At 41.2% G+C, this 14,748-nt stretch overlaps 1 protein-coding gene across 4 annotated transcripts in view; it reads left to right on the forward strand.

The window, feature by feature from the left end:
* The window catches only part of LOC146471946 (uncharacterized), a 47,267-nt gene extending 33,007 nt beyond the window's left edge, over positions 1 to 14,260 (forward strand). For 2 of the 4 annotated variants that reach the window (XM_085120513.1, XM_085120514.1), the window contains exons 4-12: positions 6,402 to 6,486; positions 7,469 to 7,516; positions 7,813 to 7,941; positions 8,466 to 8,588; positions 10,289 to 10,420; positions 11,398 to 11,595; positions 12,507 to 12,698; positions 13,580 to 13,896; positions 14,066 to 14,260. In XM_085120513.1, coding sequence (XP_084976639.1) covers positions 6,402 to 6,486; positions 7,469 to 7,516; positions 7,813 to 7,941; positions 8,466 to 8,588; positions 10,289 to 10,420; positions 11,398 to 11,595; positions 12,507 to 12,698; positions 13,580 to 13,896; positions 14,066 to 14,212 — 1,371 coding nt within the window. In that variant the 3' untranslated portion in view covers positions 14,213 to 14,260. The remainder of the gene's footprint in view (positions 1 to 6,401; positions 6,487 to 7,468; positions 7,517 to 7,812; positions 7,942 to 8,465; positions 8,589 to 10,288; positions 10,421 to 11,397; positions 11,596 to 12,506; positions 12,699 to 13,579; positions 13,897 to 14,065) is intronic. The other 2 variants (XM_085120515.1, XM_085120516.1) reach the window with 2 other exon arrangements.
* Positions 14,261 to 14,748: the final 488 nt, after the last annotated feature.

Consider the following 14,748-nt stretch of genomic DNA (forward strand, 5'->3'; position numbering starts at 1 on the left):
AATTTACTATTTCATGTGATAAAGCACCAGTCTCACAGGAACCCCATGCACAGCTACCTGTCGTCTTACTGGACATCCAAATAGCCACGCTGCACCCACCAAGACCACTGTTTACCGCGGCCTGAACCTACTCACCGTTTACCTCACTTTAAGTGCAGCATCCATCGGGTTGCTTGGAAACGACTTATGGCTAACTGGTCATGAACTTGAACCGGGTGTAAGAGTCCTCGATGGCATCTTCAGCGCATCCGCAGTACGAACTGTCATGGACTTCCCTTCCGACACAGGTACCTCCGAGGGTGATCTTCCTGATTTTCAGCAACTTAGAGCTATGAATGTTCTTGTGCAGTGTATAAAGAAGAGTGTTCATGTTGATCATTCCACCTTTGGTTACCTGTCACCTTGTACTGCTCAAAGTAAAGCTGATTTCCAGGATGCACTACACCACACAGCTGACATCCTTTCTTCATCACTCGATGCCTATGACTCGCTCTTCTGTCAGTCTCCTGTCGATGCATCTCCTCTCATGAAGACCCCTTCATCTATCAGGTTTAGTAAAAGAGACCCAGTACAGCCACACTGCCCTAAGCAGGCCAATCAAGAAACGCTTACAGCTGGTCTTGTTCAAAGCTCGCGTTTACTCCATCCTTTCAATCAGCCTGATGACATGGATGATCGAGACCTACCTCCTCCATCTGTAGTTGAACTTGATCCGTTTTCAGAGGAATACCATCAGAAACTGCGAAAAGAACTGCGCCTAGATACTGATGAATACAGTCACGTGCACCCTGCAGTCCTAAATCAATTTGACACTTTACTTCGGAAGTACCCTCATGCATTTCTCTACCTGGTGCACCGCTTAGGCGTATCCATGGCACTGAGCACCAAATTAACACTGGTAATGCACCGCCTTGCTACAAGCCACCATACAGGATGTCACCGTCAGAACTTCACGCCGTGCGCGATCAAATCAATTCAATGCTAAAACAGGACATTATTCAACCCTCCAAGTCTCCCTGGGGTGCTCCACTAATTCTGGTACGTCGTAAGGACTTACACGGCAAACCCCAACCTCCTAGCTTCGTGGTTGATTATCGTGCACTTAACTCAGTCACCAAGAGTGATGGATTTACTCTTCCTCAAGTCATAGACATCCTCGACTGGCTTGGTGGTGGCAAATCATTTGCAAAATTGGACCTCGCTAATGGTTATTGGCAGGTTCCCGTCCGAAAGGAAGACCGTGAAAAAACAGCTGTAGTCACCCACTGTGGATTGTTTGAGTTTATCTCCATGCCTTTCGGCCTTAAGACAGCTGGCGCCACCTTCCAAAGGCTTATGCAGGCCACATTTTCAGACTTCCTCATGGGAAATGTAACAGGCAGTAGCAACACTCAAGTCGGTTTCTGTATGCCCTATGTTGATGATTTGATTGTACGCAGTATGTCCGACTATGGCGCCTTAGAACACTACGAACAGATATTTAAACGTGCTGCCCAAGTTGGAATGCAGTTTAAACCGTCCAAATGCACATTCTTTTCAACCCACCTCGAAGTACTTGGCCACATTGTTACCCCTAATGGTCGCATCCCTGACCCCAAGAAGGTCCAAGCTATCTCTGATTACCCTATGGTAAACTCCCAGACTGCTGTTCAGAAGTTTCTTGGAATAGTTGGATTTTACAGGCACCACATCCCAAGCTTTTGCCCAAAGAACTTACCACCTACGTGGACTCCTACAAAAGGACAAAAAGTTCCAGCTAACTGCTCAGGTCGAAGCAGAATTCAATGACCTCATTGCAGCCGTCACAGGCCCTGATGTTTTGTTACGATATCCAGATTGGTCCAAACCTTTCCATGTACACACAGATGCGAACCAGCTTGGTGTCGGCGCGGTCCTTATGCAAGAAGATGACCAGCATCACTTGCGGCCCCTTCTGTATGCGAGCCAGGCGTTTTCACCCACCCAGAAAAGATGGGACACGCGCGAACAGGAACTATATGCTGTCAAATGGGCAGTTGAACAATGGCGCCCCTATCTTTTGGGTCGAAAATTCATTATAGAAACCCATCCCGCTAATTTGAAATGGTGGTGTTCTATTGCTCCACATAAAGCCAAGCTAGCATGCTGGGCCTCCTCACTTGCTGAGTACGATTTTGAACTACGTCACCGCCCTGGTCGCAGTAATACAGTTCCTGATGCCCTTTCGCGTTACCCCGTAACCCAGTTTATCATGTCTGAAAACAACGTTTCATCTGCCACTTTTGTTGACATATTGCCACCGGTCGACGTGTCAGCTTACTTGGTCACTGCACTGGGACTAACTCCATACTACTTCGTCCCTCTTACGCCGACTATCTCCTCTTCTCTTATGACAGTCCTTGTTCTAATAACGGCAGATACAAGCACTTCTCCCCCTACCAAAGCAGAGCATCTCCCAACTACCAGCCAGACAGAAGAACCCCTTTAGTTACTCTCCTAGGATCCAACAGACAAGACTTCATCAATCTTCAACTCCAAGACCCAACCTTAAAGCTCATCCACAAGTATCTATCAGCCGGAAGTAAGAAGTCTTGCCTTCATGACTTATCATCCCGCGAACAAACTCGCATTCAAAACCTGGCTCAAAGATGACCTCTTTTGGAAGGACTTGTTATGTATACAGACGAATTTCTTGACGACCCAGGCCACCTTTGTATCTTCGTTCCCGACAACAAAGACTTAAAGTCCCGGTTACTCCGTGCGTATCATGACCCGGCACTCGGGATGCATAGAGGACGAGATAATACCTACCATGCCCTCGCTAGAGATTTCTATTGGAGAGTGATGGGGAAGGCAACAAAACACTGGGTTTCAAGATGTCTAGAATGCCTCAAGCATAAATCCGCCGATCAGCAACATGGTCTCATGCATACTCGGTTCTATGACAAACCAATGAATGTACTTGGAATTGACTTTGCCGGACCATTCCCGAGATCTGCCAATGGGAACCGTTATATACTTACCGCCGTCTGCCCATTCTCTCACTTCCTGGTAGCAATACCAACGGCAGATCGGAGTGCTACTACAGCTGCAAGGGCACTGTTTGGTAATGTGTTCCTTAAACTAGATTTCCCGTCCACTCTTCTCCGTGACCGAGGAGGAGAGTTCCTGAACGCTGCACTACGTGAAGTCTCCAGACTCTTGTCCATTAAACAAGTGTTTACATCCAGTTATCGCCCTCGAGCTTATGACGCTACAGAACGTGTTCACCACTTCATGAATTCGGCTCTTGCTATTTTCGCGTCCAAATGGCAAAAACAGTGGGAAGACTATTTGCAGCCAGCAGTGTACTCGCACAACACCTCAGCTATCGATGGCACTGATGGTATCACACCATTCTTCCTCATGTTTGGCCGTAATGCAACATCACCCGAGACAGTTGCTCTTCAGCTCCCAAGCGAGCCAATCAGCAAGAAGGAATATGCAAAACATTTAGTTCAAAGGATTTCAGAGGCACACAAACTATTCTCCAGCATCAAAAAGGACCTAAGGAGAAGGCAACGAGATTATTATGATTTGTCTGCTAACGTTAGAGAATTTTCTGTCGGACAACAAGTCCTAGTCAGGAAACCACCTCCTTCAAACGTAGAAAAAGGATCAGCTACCAAACTCATCCGAAGGTACGCTGGACCTTATATCGTCAGCGAGCGTCTGAAGAATAGTGATCTTTATCGTCTAAGGCATGTCATAACCAATGAAGAATTACCTCCTACTAACGTTGAGAAGCTGATACCAGTTGCAGAAGCTGAACCTGGCGAACTAAGAGAGTCCTGCGCACAAGGAGCGTTTCTTCCTGTTCAATCAAGGGAGAAAGAGAAACAATACAAACCTGGCCAATTCATCATATACCTTCCCAAGAGCAACAATCAAGCAGATGAGGGGATCTCACTCAAACTGGCCCAGTATCTTGAACCCCTTGGCAAGGTTCCAGTTAGCGAGGCTTGCAAACATCTGTACTCTGTCTACCCAGCAGCGAAGCAAATTCTCAACAAACTTGGAAGGTTGCGCAGTCTCACAGCGCATTGCCCGCACTTATCTCTCAAAGGAGATCCCTCTGGAGGAACTTATTATCTAGTCTTAGACCAAGCTGCGTATCGACAGTCTCACACCGATCAAGGGATCCTGGTTGGAGAAATTGTGGAAGCTGATGAAGTCCAAGACACTGTTGTAGTTCACACCTATGCTCCTACTGGACGTCGCTCAAGACTTGCAAAATCTCGCGTTTGGAAACCTGTCTACAACCATGACATATCAGGGAAATCTGTCTCTATGGACAAGGACAAGCGCTTGATGGACTATAGCCCAGACTTTAATCGTGTTGAGTTTAAACAAATTATTACAGTGCGAGACACTCTGGAGCAATTGTTGTCTGTTAGAGACATGGACGAAGTAGTGACAAAGTTATTTGTTAGCATTAGGTCGTTGCACGTTTAGAGACAAAACTACGCTCGCTCTAGGGCCTTAAGCATTTGAGTTAATTTTATTGTACTTTTCCTCGCTCCTGTTAGAAGGGAAGGAATGCAGCCGTTTTTCCTTACACCATTATGTCATATGATCTTTTATGGAAAACGTAGGTCACGTGTGAAAAGAGATTAAACAGAGTTCAAGTTGTTGTTGTATCGAGTAGTCGCGATATGTTTTCGCCTACTTTCTAACCGCTACACTGGTTGGGAGGGGGGGGGAGGGGGTGAGCCTGCATGCTGGAGTTGACTGACATGGCGAGCCGCACACCTTAGCAACCGATTTTGCCATCCAATTTTTTCCTCGATCGCTTCAGGAGGCCTATTGTTTACGGGCGTGCTGTTGACAGTTTAAAACCACATTTTCGTGCAATACGAGCCCCAGTGCGTTGTAAAAAGTTTACAGCAATCAACATTCACTCACTGCGTGCAGTCGAATATATCCGGTTCAGTCAAAAACCTCCGGACAATTCAGAAATCCGGAGAATAATAAAGTTACAGATGTATAGTCGATGTGCAGCGAGTATTAAACACGGCAAAGCAAAGGCGACACACCCGATTGCTCGTCCTTATCAGGCGACTCACCCGAGATAAGAACGGCCGAGTTAAAAATCTCTCTGTGAAGAAATCTCTAATATTATTATCAGAGTTAGCTCACGAAGCAAAGGCGACGCACCCGATTGCTTATTGTTCTCAGGCGACACACCCGAGAGAACAACTGTGACCTAACTATGTCTTTTACCTCTACATAATAAAACCGTGAATATTTAGCCGGTAATTTTGGACACTTTTGTCGCACTCAGTGTGGTGAACATTGATTGCCAGTATCTATTTTGGTCTTACCGTCTGAAATACTAACACGGTACCGCAACAATAATATCATCATAAATATGCAGTTTGTGTTAACGCTGATTCTAAGAGTTCCTACACACGTGGAAAATGGAAGCTGGAGATCGACGCCGTTACACTTTTTTCCCAAATCACGAAATCGCGAGTCCAGATCAAACATATAACGTAAACATAAAAATCGCACTTACCTTTGCGGACAAATGAAGGATGACGATTGACTTTATTTATCATTCAGTTATTGGAAAAGATGCAGAAAATTAGCTTGCCGAAAAATAAACTATAAATTTGCATCGTAGAGACGATGGCCATGGGCGAACAAATCATTGATGTTATGGTTCGTCGATTTAAGACCATTTAGCGCGCCAATTAGATTGGCGGGAAATAAAAAACCCTTAGTAAAAATTGTCATTTTTCCGTTTCCGACGGTCGATGTGTAGCCAGGCTTCTGGACAGATCAGAGGAGTTTTCGTTTCCATTTAACTGTGCGTTTCCACAAAAGCCAAGCTTTCTAGTCACAGACTTCATTGCTTTGCGGCAAGCTCGATCCAGACATTACACGGGACTGAAAAAGATTCTTTACTATACTGTTGATAGATTGCTCCTTTCGAACTCCGGAATTCGATCATAGCAACCGTCACTCAACCTAATTAATTTTAACACCTCTACGCGGCTCCTCATGCATTACAAACGGTTACGGTTGCTTCAAAATTTTATCGCCTTGTCGGCGTTGTTGTCTTTTTTTTCTACCTTACATCAGCTCTATGAACCCTTTATCTTTTTCTGGCCCGGCAATTGGCCTTCTTTATACTTAGGATCGAGACAGCAAAGTAAGGCTGGATTCAGGGTTGCAAGTGCTAGTAATTCGAGTTATGTGCTAAACAGAGCTGCATTAAGGCATGTTCGTCTGGTAAAATAGGATAACAAGGTGAATTTAGATGATCTTTTGCTACGGGGTCTCTTATCGGTTTCCACCGAGTTCCGTCGAAGTTACTCGAAGAGCTTAGAACAGGCTACTGTTGCTATTGCAGAGAAATAACTGTTTGTCTTCTTTAGATAAAAATCCAGATCGCTGGAGTTCCGGACAGTATTTTCAAATACTATGGTTGGGTTAGAAAGAATCATTGGACTCCACTGACACGTAAGTGACTCTTAGTTACCTTAGTGACCTAACCCCCAAACAATTTTTGGCCCAGTTTTTATTTCATCAAATAGTGGTTCCATAGATGCCATCCGCATTCTTAAAAAGTCGCTGTTGTTGTTTTCTCTAACTAATGTAATTTTGTACTTTTCTGCGCCCGAGCGGACAGGTCAGTTTTAAGAAGGCCTTTATTTTTAAAAGCTTTTTTGATGTATAGTTTTTGAATCTCCGGTTTCGTGACCTGATTCCTTCTGTCAACCGTTATAAGAGCTTTGCGTTTCCCAATCGAGTTCATATTGTTGATACGTGAAAGTAAATATGTGCAGGCCACCGGATAGGAGCCTCTATCTGTATTAATTCCTTGAGACAACCCTTTCCTGAATAGACTGAATTTTGCACTGTAGCGCGGATCCCAAAGCTTTTTCCTACTTAAAGCCCGAACAAAAATGTTGATTCTGGTTAAGTAAAGCTATGGGGCCTTGGGGTCCTGATTTTTTTGTGTTAGAGCCCAAAAGTCCTGCGTTTATTTTTTCATGCCAGAGTCCTGGCCCCAGTTGCTCAAAGGGGGGATAACTTTATCCAGTGGATAAGTCACTATCCAGCGGTGCAACTGTACTCCAAACAACGCTTCTGGCAAGTTTTCCACACAATCCCATACTTAAATTAGACAGACGCTTCTACTCTATACGCAAATTATAGGGCTATAGGGAAATTTTTGCACGCATTTATTTGCCACATAGCGACCTATCCAGTGAATACAATTAGCTGCTCTTTGAACAACCGGGGACTGGAGTCCTAAGCCTTTTGGAGCCCTGAAAGGTCAGTGAAAAAGTCTCCGATGAGGAGACCTGAGGTCTCGTGGAAGGTAATTCTTGCGCGCGCTCGGTTAGTATCCTATCTGTAGGAAAAATACACAGAACGTGTGCAAAGTAACAAAAGGAGACAGCGTCCTTAAAAGAAATGAATTCGTTTTTCATTACAGTTTCTTGCTCACAAGGATACACGGTCAACAGTCAAGGTTACTGTGACGGTAGGTTTATATCCTGTGTTTTCTCGCGAGTTTTTGCTTTGTTTTTTTTTTTTTTTTTTCTTTTATTAACCAAGACGCATATTGTTGTGTCTTTCTTTCTCTCCAGGAAATAGAGCAGTTAGTTGTGAAATTTTGTCAGTAATGAACAGTTAAGATCAAGAATTGATCATTACCACGCAGATTCCCAATTTTAATTGGATATAATAATAATAATAATAATAATAATAATAATAATAATAATAATAATAATTAGATATTTTTGTTTAGATATTTTTGTTTACTCATTATGATTTCAGTGGAAGATGTGGATGAGTGCGTGGTTAACGACCCTTGCATTTCTCCAGCAAAATGCAGAAACATGGTTGGCTCGTATGCTTGTGATTGTCCCAAGGGCTATGAACAGAAGTCACAAAATGAGTGCCGAGGTAATAGAATTAAGACTCAAAAGTTACTGAGAGCCTGCAGGCTCTTTGGTCAGCGGATGGTTGCCAGGGCAATCACACCGACCGCTGGCTGAAGAAGTAAAGAACATACGGAAAAAAAGGGGCTGTTCATTTTACCACAATACCTTGCGAACCTAACACATCCAACAGACCAAAAAAGCCAATTAAGTCGTCCATGTACTAACGTTAACAACATTTTGTATGCTAGGTTTCTTGTATTTAGAGCTATTCTGAGCGTTGTTATGGTTTTCAGACACCAAAAATTACAAGTAAATGTACTAGCCGCCATCATCTTTCTCCGTTCTTTGGATTCCTGCGTCATGTATAATTTGACCTGACTAAAATACTCCTTCCATCATTTCATTTCATTCCCTCAAATTGCTTGACTCGGCTTAGCCCCTTTAAATAGTGATTTCATAAGCAGAAGTTAGGCACCGGTGAGGATTTTCCAACAACTAAGGAGTATAGAGACTAACATTGATTTGTTGCTTTGATCTGTTCTCTAGATAAGAACGAATGCACACTGAATCCATGTAATAATGTTAAGTCGGACTGTAAGAACTTTGCTGGTGGTTTCCGCTGCGATTGTAAGCCTGGATACGAGAACGTGAATCCCACGACATGTCAAAGTGAGTGCGCTCTCTAATCCTTCTTGCCTACTTTGCCGCGCGAAGCCTGATACCAAGTATTGTAGTCCGTTCAAAGCCTGGGCAGTGTTAATCGCAATCTCGTACCCAGTCCCACGGTGATTCGGAAGCACAAAATCGAGTGTGATCTCGGTACAACATCATGTTACTCGGTAACATCTCCTCGCTAAGCAAAAGGAGCAAGCGGAAGATGAGCTAATTTGAATTTTGAATTTGTTAGTTTTCTTTTCTTTGATTTCTAGAGTCAAATCAATGGCCGTGTGCCCTTTTTTCTTACATTTTTGATTCTCTGTCTGGATTCTCTTTTTGGCTGTGATCCTAAAATGAAACCATTCAAATGAAAGAAACTGAACCGATTTTAATTTGGTGATATTTAATCGGATGCTATAGGAAGTTCTACCTTTGAGGTAGTGGATAAAATTCTTAAGCGCAACCAGGGACACAAATGACGGCTCAGAGAATTAACCCTGTAGTGTATGTTAAAGTGCTAAGTGAAATACCTTTTGAGCATTAACCATAGTTAAGAAACCGAAGACCACATGAGGCAAGGAAAAACTATTTGACCTCAGCGGGAATCGATCCCGCGACTACCAAATTTGATCGTATTTGACGTGGATTTCCTGTGGTGTTTTTTATGCTGTACACGGTTGGTCTAACTTTTTGAGTAGGTGGGAATTGAATTTCTTAGTTTTCTTTCTTTTTAACTTCCAGAGTCAAACCACTGGCCGTGTGACACTTTTGTAAACGCGTCGAGACTTTTAAGTGGACGAAAAGTTCTTTCTCTTATCTAGTCTTTACGCTTACTACTTACCTTTATCTAGTTCGCCGCTCAGATTAAGAGAACGCTGGAGAACGTCAACTTCATGGCTTAAGAAAGCATTGTTTGATTGTTTTTTATTTATATAAAATAAGAATGTAATTTTTTGATCTGGAATAAGTTATATTGTAAGTGCTGCTTTATCTTAATGTATATAGTTGGCACTATTATGTAATTTATTTTATTATATTTGTTTGACACACATTACGAACGAGCTAATGATGATGATAATGATGAACCGCGCGGACAGAAATTTCATTGGTAACATTATCGTCATTGACAACAACAATAATAATAATAATAATAATAATAATAATAATAATAATAATAATAATAATAATAATAATAATAATAATATAATAATTTTTTAAAAAATTATAATAACTTTATTGAAATATTCCGAGCAAAATCGATATTTACAAGTTAAAACTACAAAAAAGAGCTATTAAAAACCTATTTACAATTCATGCATCATCACTAAAAATATATTTGGAAGTTAAAATACGGTCCAGCTAAAATTGCGAAAATTAAGAAAAGAAAAGATAAAAAAAACTGAGAAATAATAATAATAATAATAATAATAATATTATTATTATTATTATTATTATTATTATTATTATTATTTTTGAATTGTATATTTAATTATTGAATTAAACTGAATTGTTTTATTATTATAATTAAATAATTTAAAATAATAAGTTATAATAGTAATAATTATTATTGTTATTGTTATCATCATCATTATTATTATTAAATTTCCTCTGGTGTCGTTTCATACTCTTTCACTGTTTTAGAAATGACACATTATTTTGGTTTGTTTTGAAGGAGAAATAATTTGAACCTTTTTGTTTTTTTTCTTTGTCAGATGTAAACGAGTGTGCTAAGAACACACACTCTTGTAACCCGACTGCATCCACCTGTGTGGATTCAGAACCGGGTTACTGGTGTGATTGCAAGCCGGGATATATCCGGGGCGAAAACAACAAGTTATGTGAAGGTACGTACCCGTAAAAGGGGGCGGAGGGGGCGGGGGGTTGAAGTTGTGTGGCTCTGTTCTCCCAACACTGACCTTATTCCAGACGAAAGAATTTGATGTTTTTCTGTGGTGTAGTGGTTATCACGTCTGCCTTGAATGCGGAAGACCAAGGTTCGAGGCCTCGCCGGTGAATCGTATTTTCACAATGTTCGTTAGTCTTGCTATTTTGATTCTTTCGCATAACAGATCATTAATTGCAGTGTGTGAAAACATGGCAAGGATTCCTTTTTGTCTGTTTCTGGTTGCTAGAATCCTTACCCATTTGCATACGCATTTTCAGACTTTCAGATCAAATTATTAAAATCGTTATCCTATTTCACACCTAAACGGCCAAAAAATATCCGATACCTCTAGGCGCCGCACATACCGATACAGCTTTTATGGGGGGGGGGGGGGGGGGACTAAACATTAATATTAATAGCCAGAGGAAGTGATTGTAGCCACGTACCATTCTTGACAGCAGAGATCGAAAAACCTTTACATTAATTTCTGTTTCTTGATCGACAAGTTCACCCTCAGAGAGTTGTAAGGTCAAATATGTCCTCACACTATGGAAAAATGCAAAATGTAAATATAAAATGTAGAAATGGCATTCAAGGTTGAAATAAGATGTGATTATCCCCTATTTTAGCTTTAAGATTTCCCGCGCGACCTTATTTTGTATGACGTCATACGGTTGCTGCTATTGTCAGTAAGCAGAAGTTCTTGTGTGGAACAATTGGATAACCGATGACGTCATGAAATTTGGCAATATTCAAATCCTGTTTTGTCCGACACTTAAAAACTAATTCCATATTTTCCAACGAAATTACAAATTAGATTACGTTTTTAAGAACTTAAAGCTATATCTATCTCAAGAGTGGAGGTTTGCTTTGAAAGAGATTTTGTCTACTGTTTCTTTTTCTGATAGCGCGCATATTTTGTTTTGTCTCTATCAGCAATCTCATGCGAACCTATTGTTAGACCCGCCGGTAGCATTTTAGAGCCTGCGCGCTGCACGCAAGTCAGAGTTAATGAATATGGAGACAGATGCGTCATGAAATGCCAAGTGGGTTACGTTATTTCCGACGCTTCGCATGGAACACTCAGGTGCGGCAGCAGCGGAAGGTGGGAAGGCACCATGGGAACATGCAATGGTAAGATAATGTCGCTCACCTTATGAGATGAGGTCTTTTTTTTTTGCAAATCTTTATTAACTCAAAAGAATTACAATATTACAAACATACGAATGAATATTGATGGTAGTGCAAGATCATTGGACAGAATTTTCTACAAAAGTTATTACAACATATACATTTGCGTTATAAACTACACATATTGCACGGCACATAAAACGAGAAAGACACAAAGATATTATTACCATAAGACATAAAACAAAAGTTTATTCTATTGAAGATTGATTAGAATTATAGTCAGCACTCGCCAAAACACACAAAAACAAAACAACACGAAACACAGGTCACAACACGTATTCCTTCTTTCTAAGTTAAATTGACTCTTTGTTGAGCTACACACCTTTTCTTTACCTTTTCTTTAGGGACTTAAGCCAAGCCTTCAATGCGAAATTTGAAGGCAATTTGTTGTTTGAATTCATCAAAATTTAATTGTTTCTTATTTAGTTTTTGAAAGTGCAAATAATATTTAGCAACTAATATAGACAATAATTTAACTTTTCACAGTTCTGTATGAGCACGCAAACTGACTATAATTTAATTTACCAAATAAACGTTCTTCGATAGAGAGTGAAAAGGAGGTAGCATGTTCCCCGTTAAAACATTCCATAATATTGTCCAGAGAAGATTTTGCAACGAGGAGATAAGGTCTTACTATCGATCTGCGAGCGGCAGAATATTAGAAACCAAATAGCACCCCATACTTTATTCTTCTATATCACGGTAATTTACTGATTTTAATACGTAAGCCAGAAGTGAGCTTGGAGGTGAGTCTCCGTACTGATAAGCCAGCCCTTCGGTTCATTCAGAACATTGAACTGGAAGCGGACTTTTGTTGCCATTACATACCATGCTAATAATCTGTTTAAACTTAGCTGTCACGTGTCCAAAGCTGGCCCCCATTTCAAATGGAGACCTACTGCCGTCAACATGCAAATCAATTGGCGGGAAATATGGACATACGTGCTCGTATCATTGTGCCAACGGATACCAGCTCGTGGGGAACCCCCGCAGGGAGTGCCAAGCAAACGCGGCTTGGGACAAGGCAGTGCCAACTTGCAAAAAAGGTGAACTGTAATGAAGGCTATGAACAAACGAACAAACAGCACTTCCTGTACTTTTAGTAAGGAGTCCAACCTGCGGCGTTATTTACCCTGGCAGTAAAACCAGGATTGTGCCCTGGTTCAAGTCTGGTTCAAAAACACAGGGTATCCTGGTTCTTGAACCAGACTTACCAGGCTTGAATTGGACCCTATGTGCAAAAAGTCTGGTTAATCCTTGTATTTCAGCTATCACTGGAAACCCTGGTCTTGCAAATAACCATGGTTACCAGGGTATAAGCAGGCTCAAAGCCTTCTTGTTCAACCGGGGTTACCCTGGTAACCCTGTGAAGTCCGGTTACCCAGGTTTCGTAAATAACCAGCCAATGATCGCTGCGTGGTTTGGATCAATGTGAAATACAAATGATCATCCGCCCAATGACTAGAGAAAACCAGAGTAACACAGACGTCGGTTCGCGGTACCACCAGGGCTGTTTACTCAGGCTACATTGCTTAATGAGTTACATTTTTTGTATTCCGTACCATTCTTCAGCCCTGCTCACTATACTAGTATGTTCATATGCGAATTCATATGCGAATTACGTTAGATGCCTGAAAAGTAAATTTAGGTTACTATGCCAAACGACAATGCATGTGAACTTGACGAATTTAATCGGAGTATTTTGTTACTGCAGTTCAGACACGCACTTACAATTCATAGTTATGTCGATCATGAGGATTTTCGTGAAACTGAGATATCACGTTAGGTTTTCTTTAAACGGCCTGAAATTTCTCGTTTCTACACTTTTCTTCCTTTGCTCGCTTATTATGTCTTTTGCTTTCATTTAGACTGTTATCGAACTATTGCCTAGATTTGACATTTATTTTGTACCATTTTATATTTCTAGTAAAGCTATGCAGTGCAAACGAACCTCTTGGGATGGAAAATGGTAAAATTAGTAACCAGTCTATTACCGCCAGTAGTTACTACGTAAGTTACCCTCCTTGGAGTGCGCGACTAAACGCTGGAATCTCAAAGAGTTGGTACGCTAAGCCTCATGACCCCACACCTTGGATCCAGGTGGATCTTGGAAAGTCAACATGGGTGAAAGGAATAGCGACCCAAGGAAAGGCGTTTACATTGTACGTGAAGTCTTATAAGCTGGCTTATTCACCAGACCAAGTCAATTGGTTTCCTTATCGTGGAAATGATGGGATTGAAAAGGTACAACAATGAAGATGCATCGTTTGTTTTAAAGTGCTTGACGTTGCCATTTGAAATGTAATTTGAGGGGGGCAAGCCATGAATAATGCCGGACGAAATCCTAAGTTTGAGGTCTTCAGTTACAATTATGTATCCATAGATTTCACTTGCTCTTCCTTTTTCCTAACAGATTTTCAATGGAAACACAGAACCATACAGAGCGGTCAAAAACGACTTGGACAAACCGGTTTACACCCGTTACGTGCGAGTTTACCCGGTTTCTTGGAACCATGCTTTGGCTCTGAAGTTAGAGTTGTATGGCTGTGTAAATTCATAGGAGAACGACCTGTGATTGATTAAATTGAATAAAAGATGAAAAGATTTACTCTCTGACTGATCAAATACGATTATTTAATTGATTACAAACTTAAATCTCTCTCTAGTTTAGTGCCTTTGACCACCTTCTTGGATTCCTCTTGGTACTCCAAGGGGGGGTTTAATACGGGGATGCTCCGGCTCGAGTTTCAAACCCTTCCCTTCATTTTATACCATTTTGACAGAAAAGGTAATCCTTTCATATACGTCCATAAAAATGGCACCCCTTCACATACCTACAGTAAAAACACTGCATCTCTTTTCTATACACTTGGAATTAACTTAGTCCCCGTTTTAAATACGTAAATGATAGTTTTCCGTACCTTTTTCTATCAGCTTTACCTCGTGAAATCCCTACCCTTTTATATACCTTAAGCCTGGCAAAGGTTCCCCTTTTGGCTGTAGCTCGCCGGCTCACCAGGGAAAGCAATCACCTTGCTCTCACATGTTTTTATCCAATAATAAATTTAATTGATAATATACTTGAAATGATTTACT

This window comes from Pavona decussata, unplaced genomic scaffold (assembly GCF_977016875.1).
Source record: "Pavona decussata unplaced genomic scaffold, jaPavDecu1.1 SCAFFOLD_102, whole genome shotgun sequence".
NCBI lineage: Eukaryota > Metazoa > Cnidaria > Anthozoa > Scleractinia > Agariciidae > Pavona > Pavona decussata.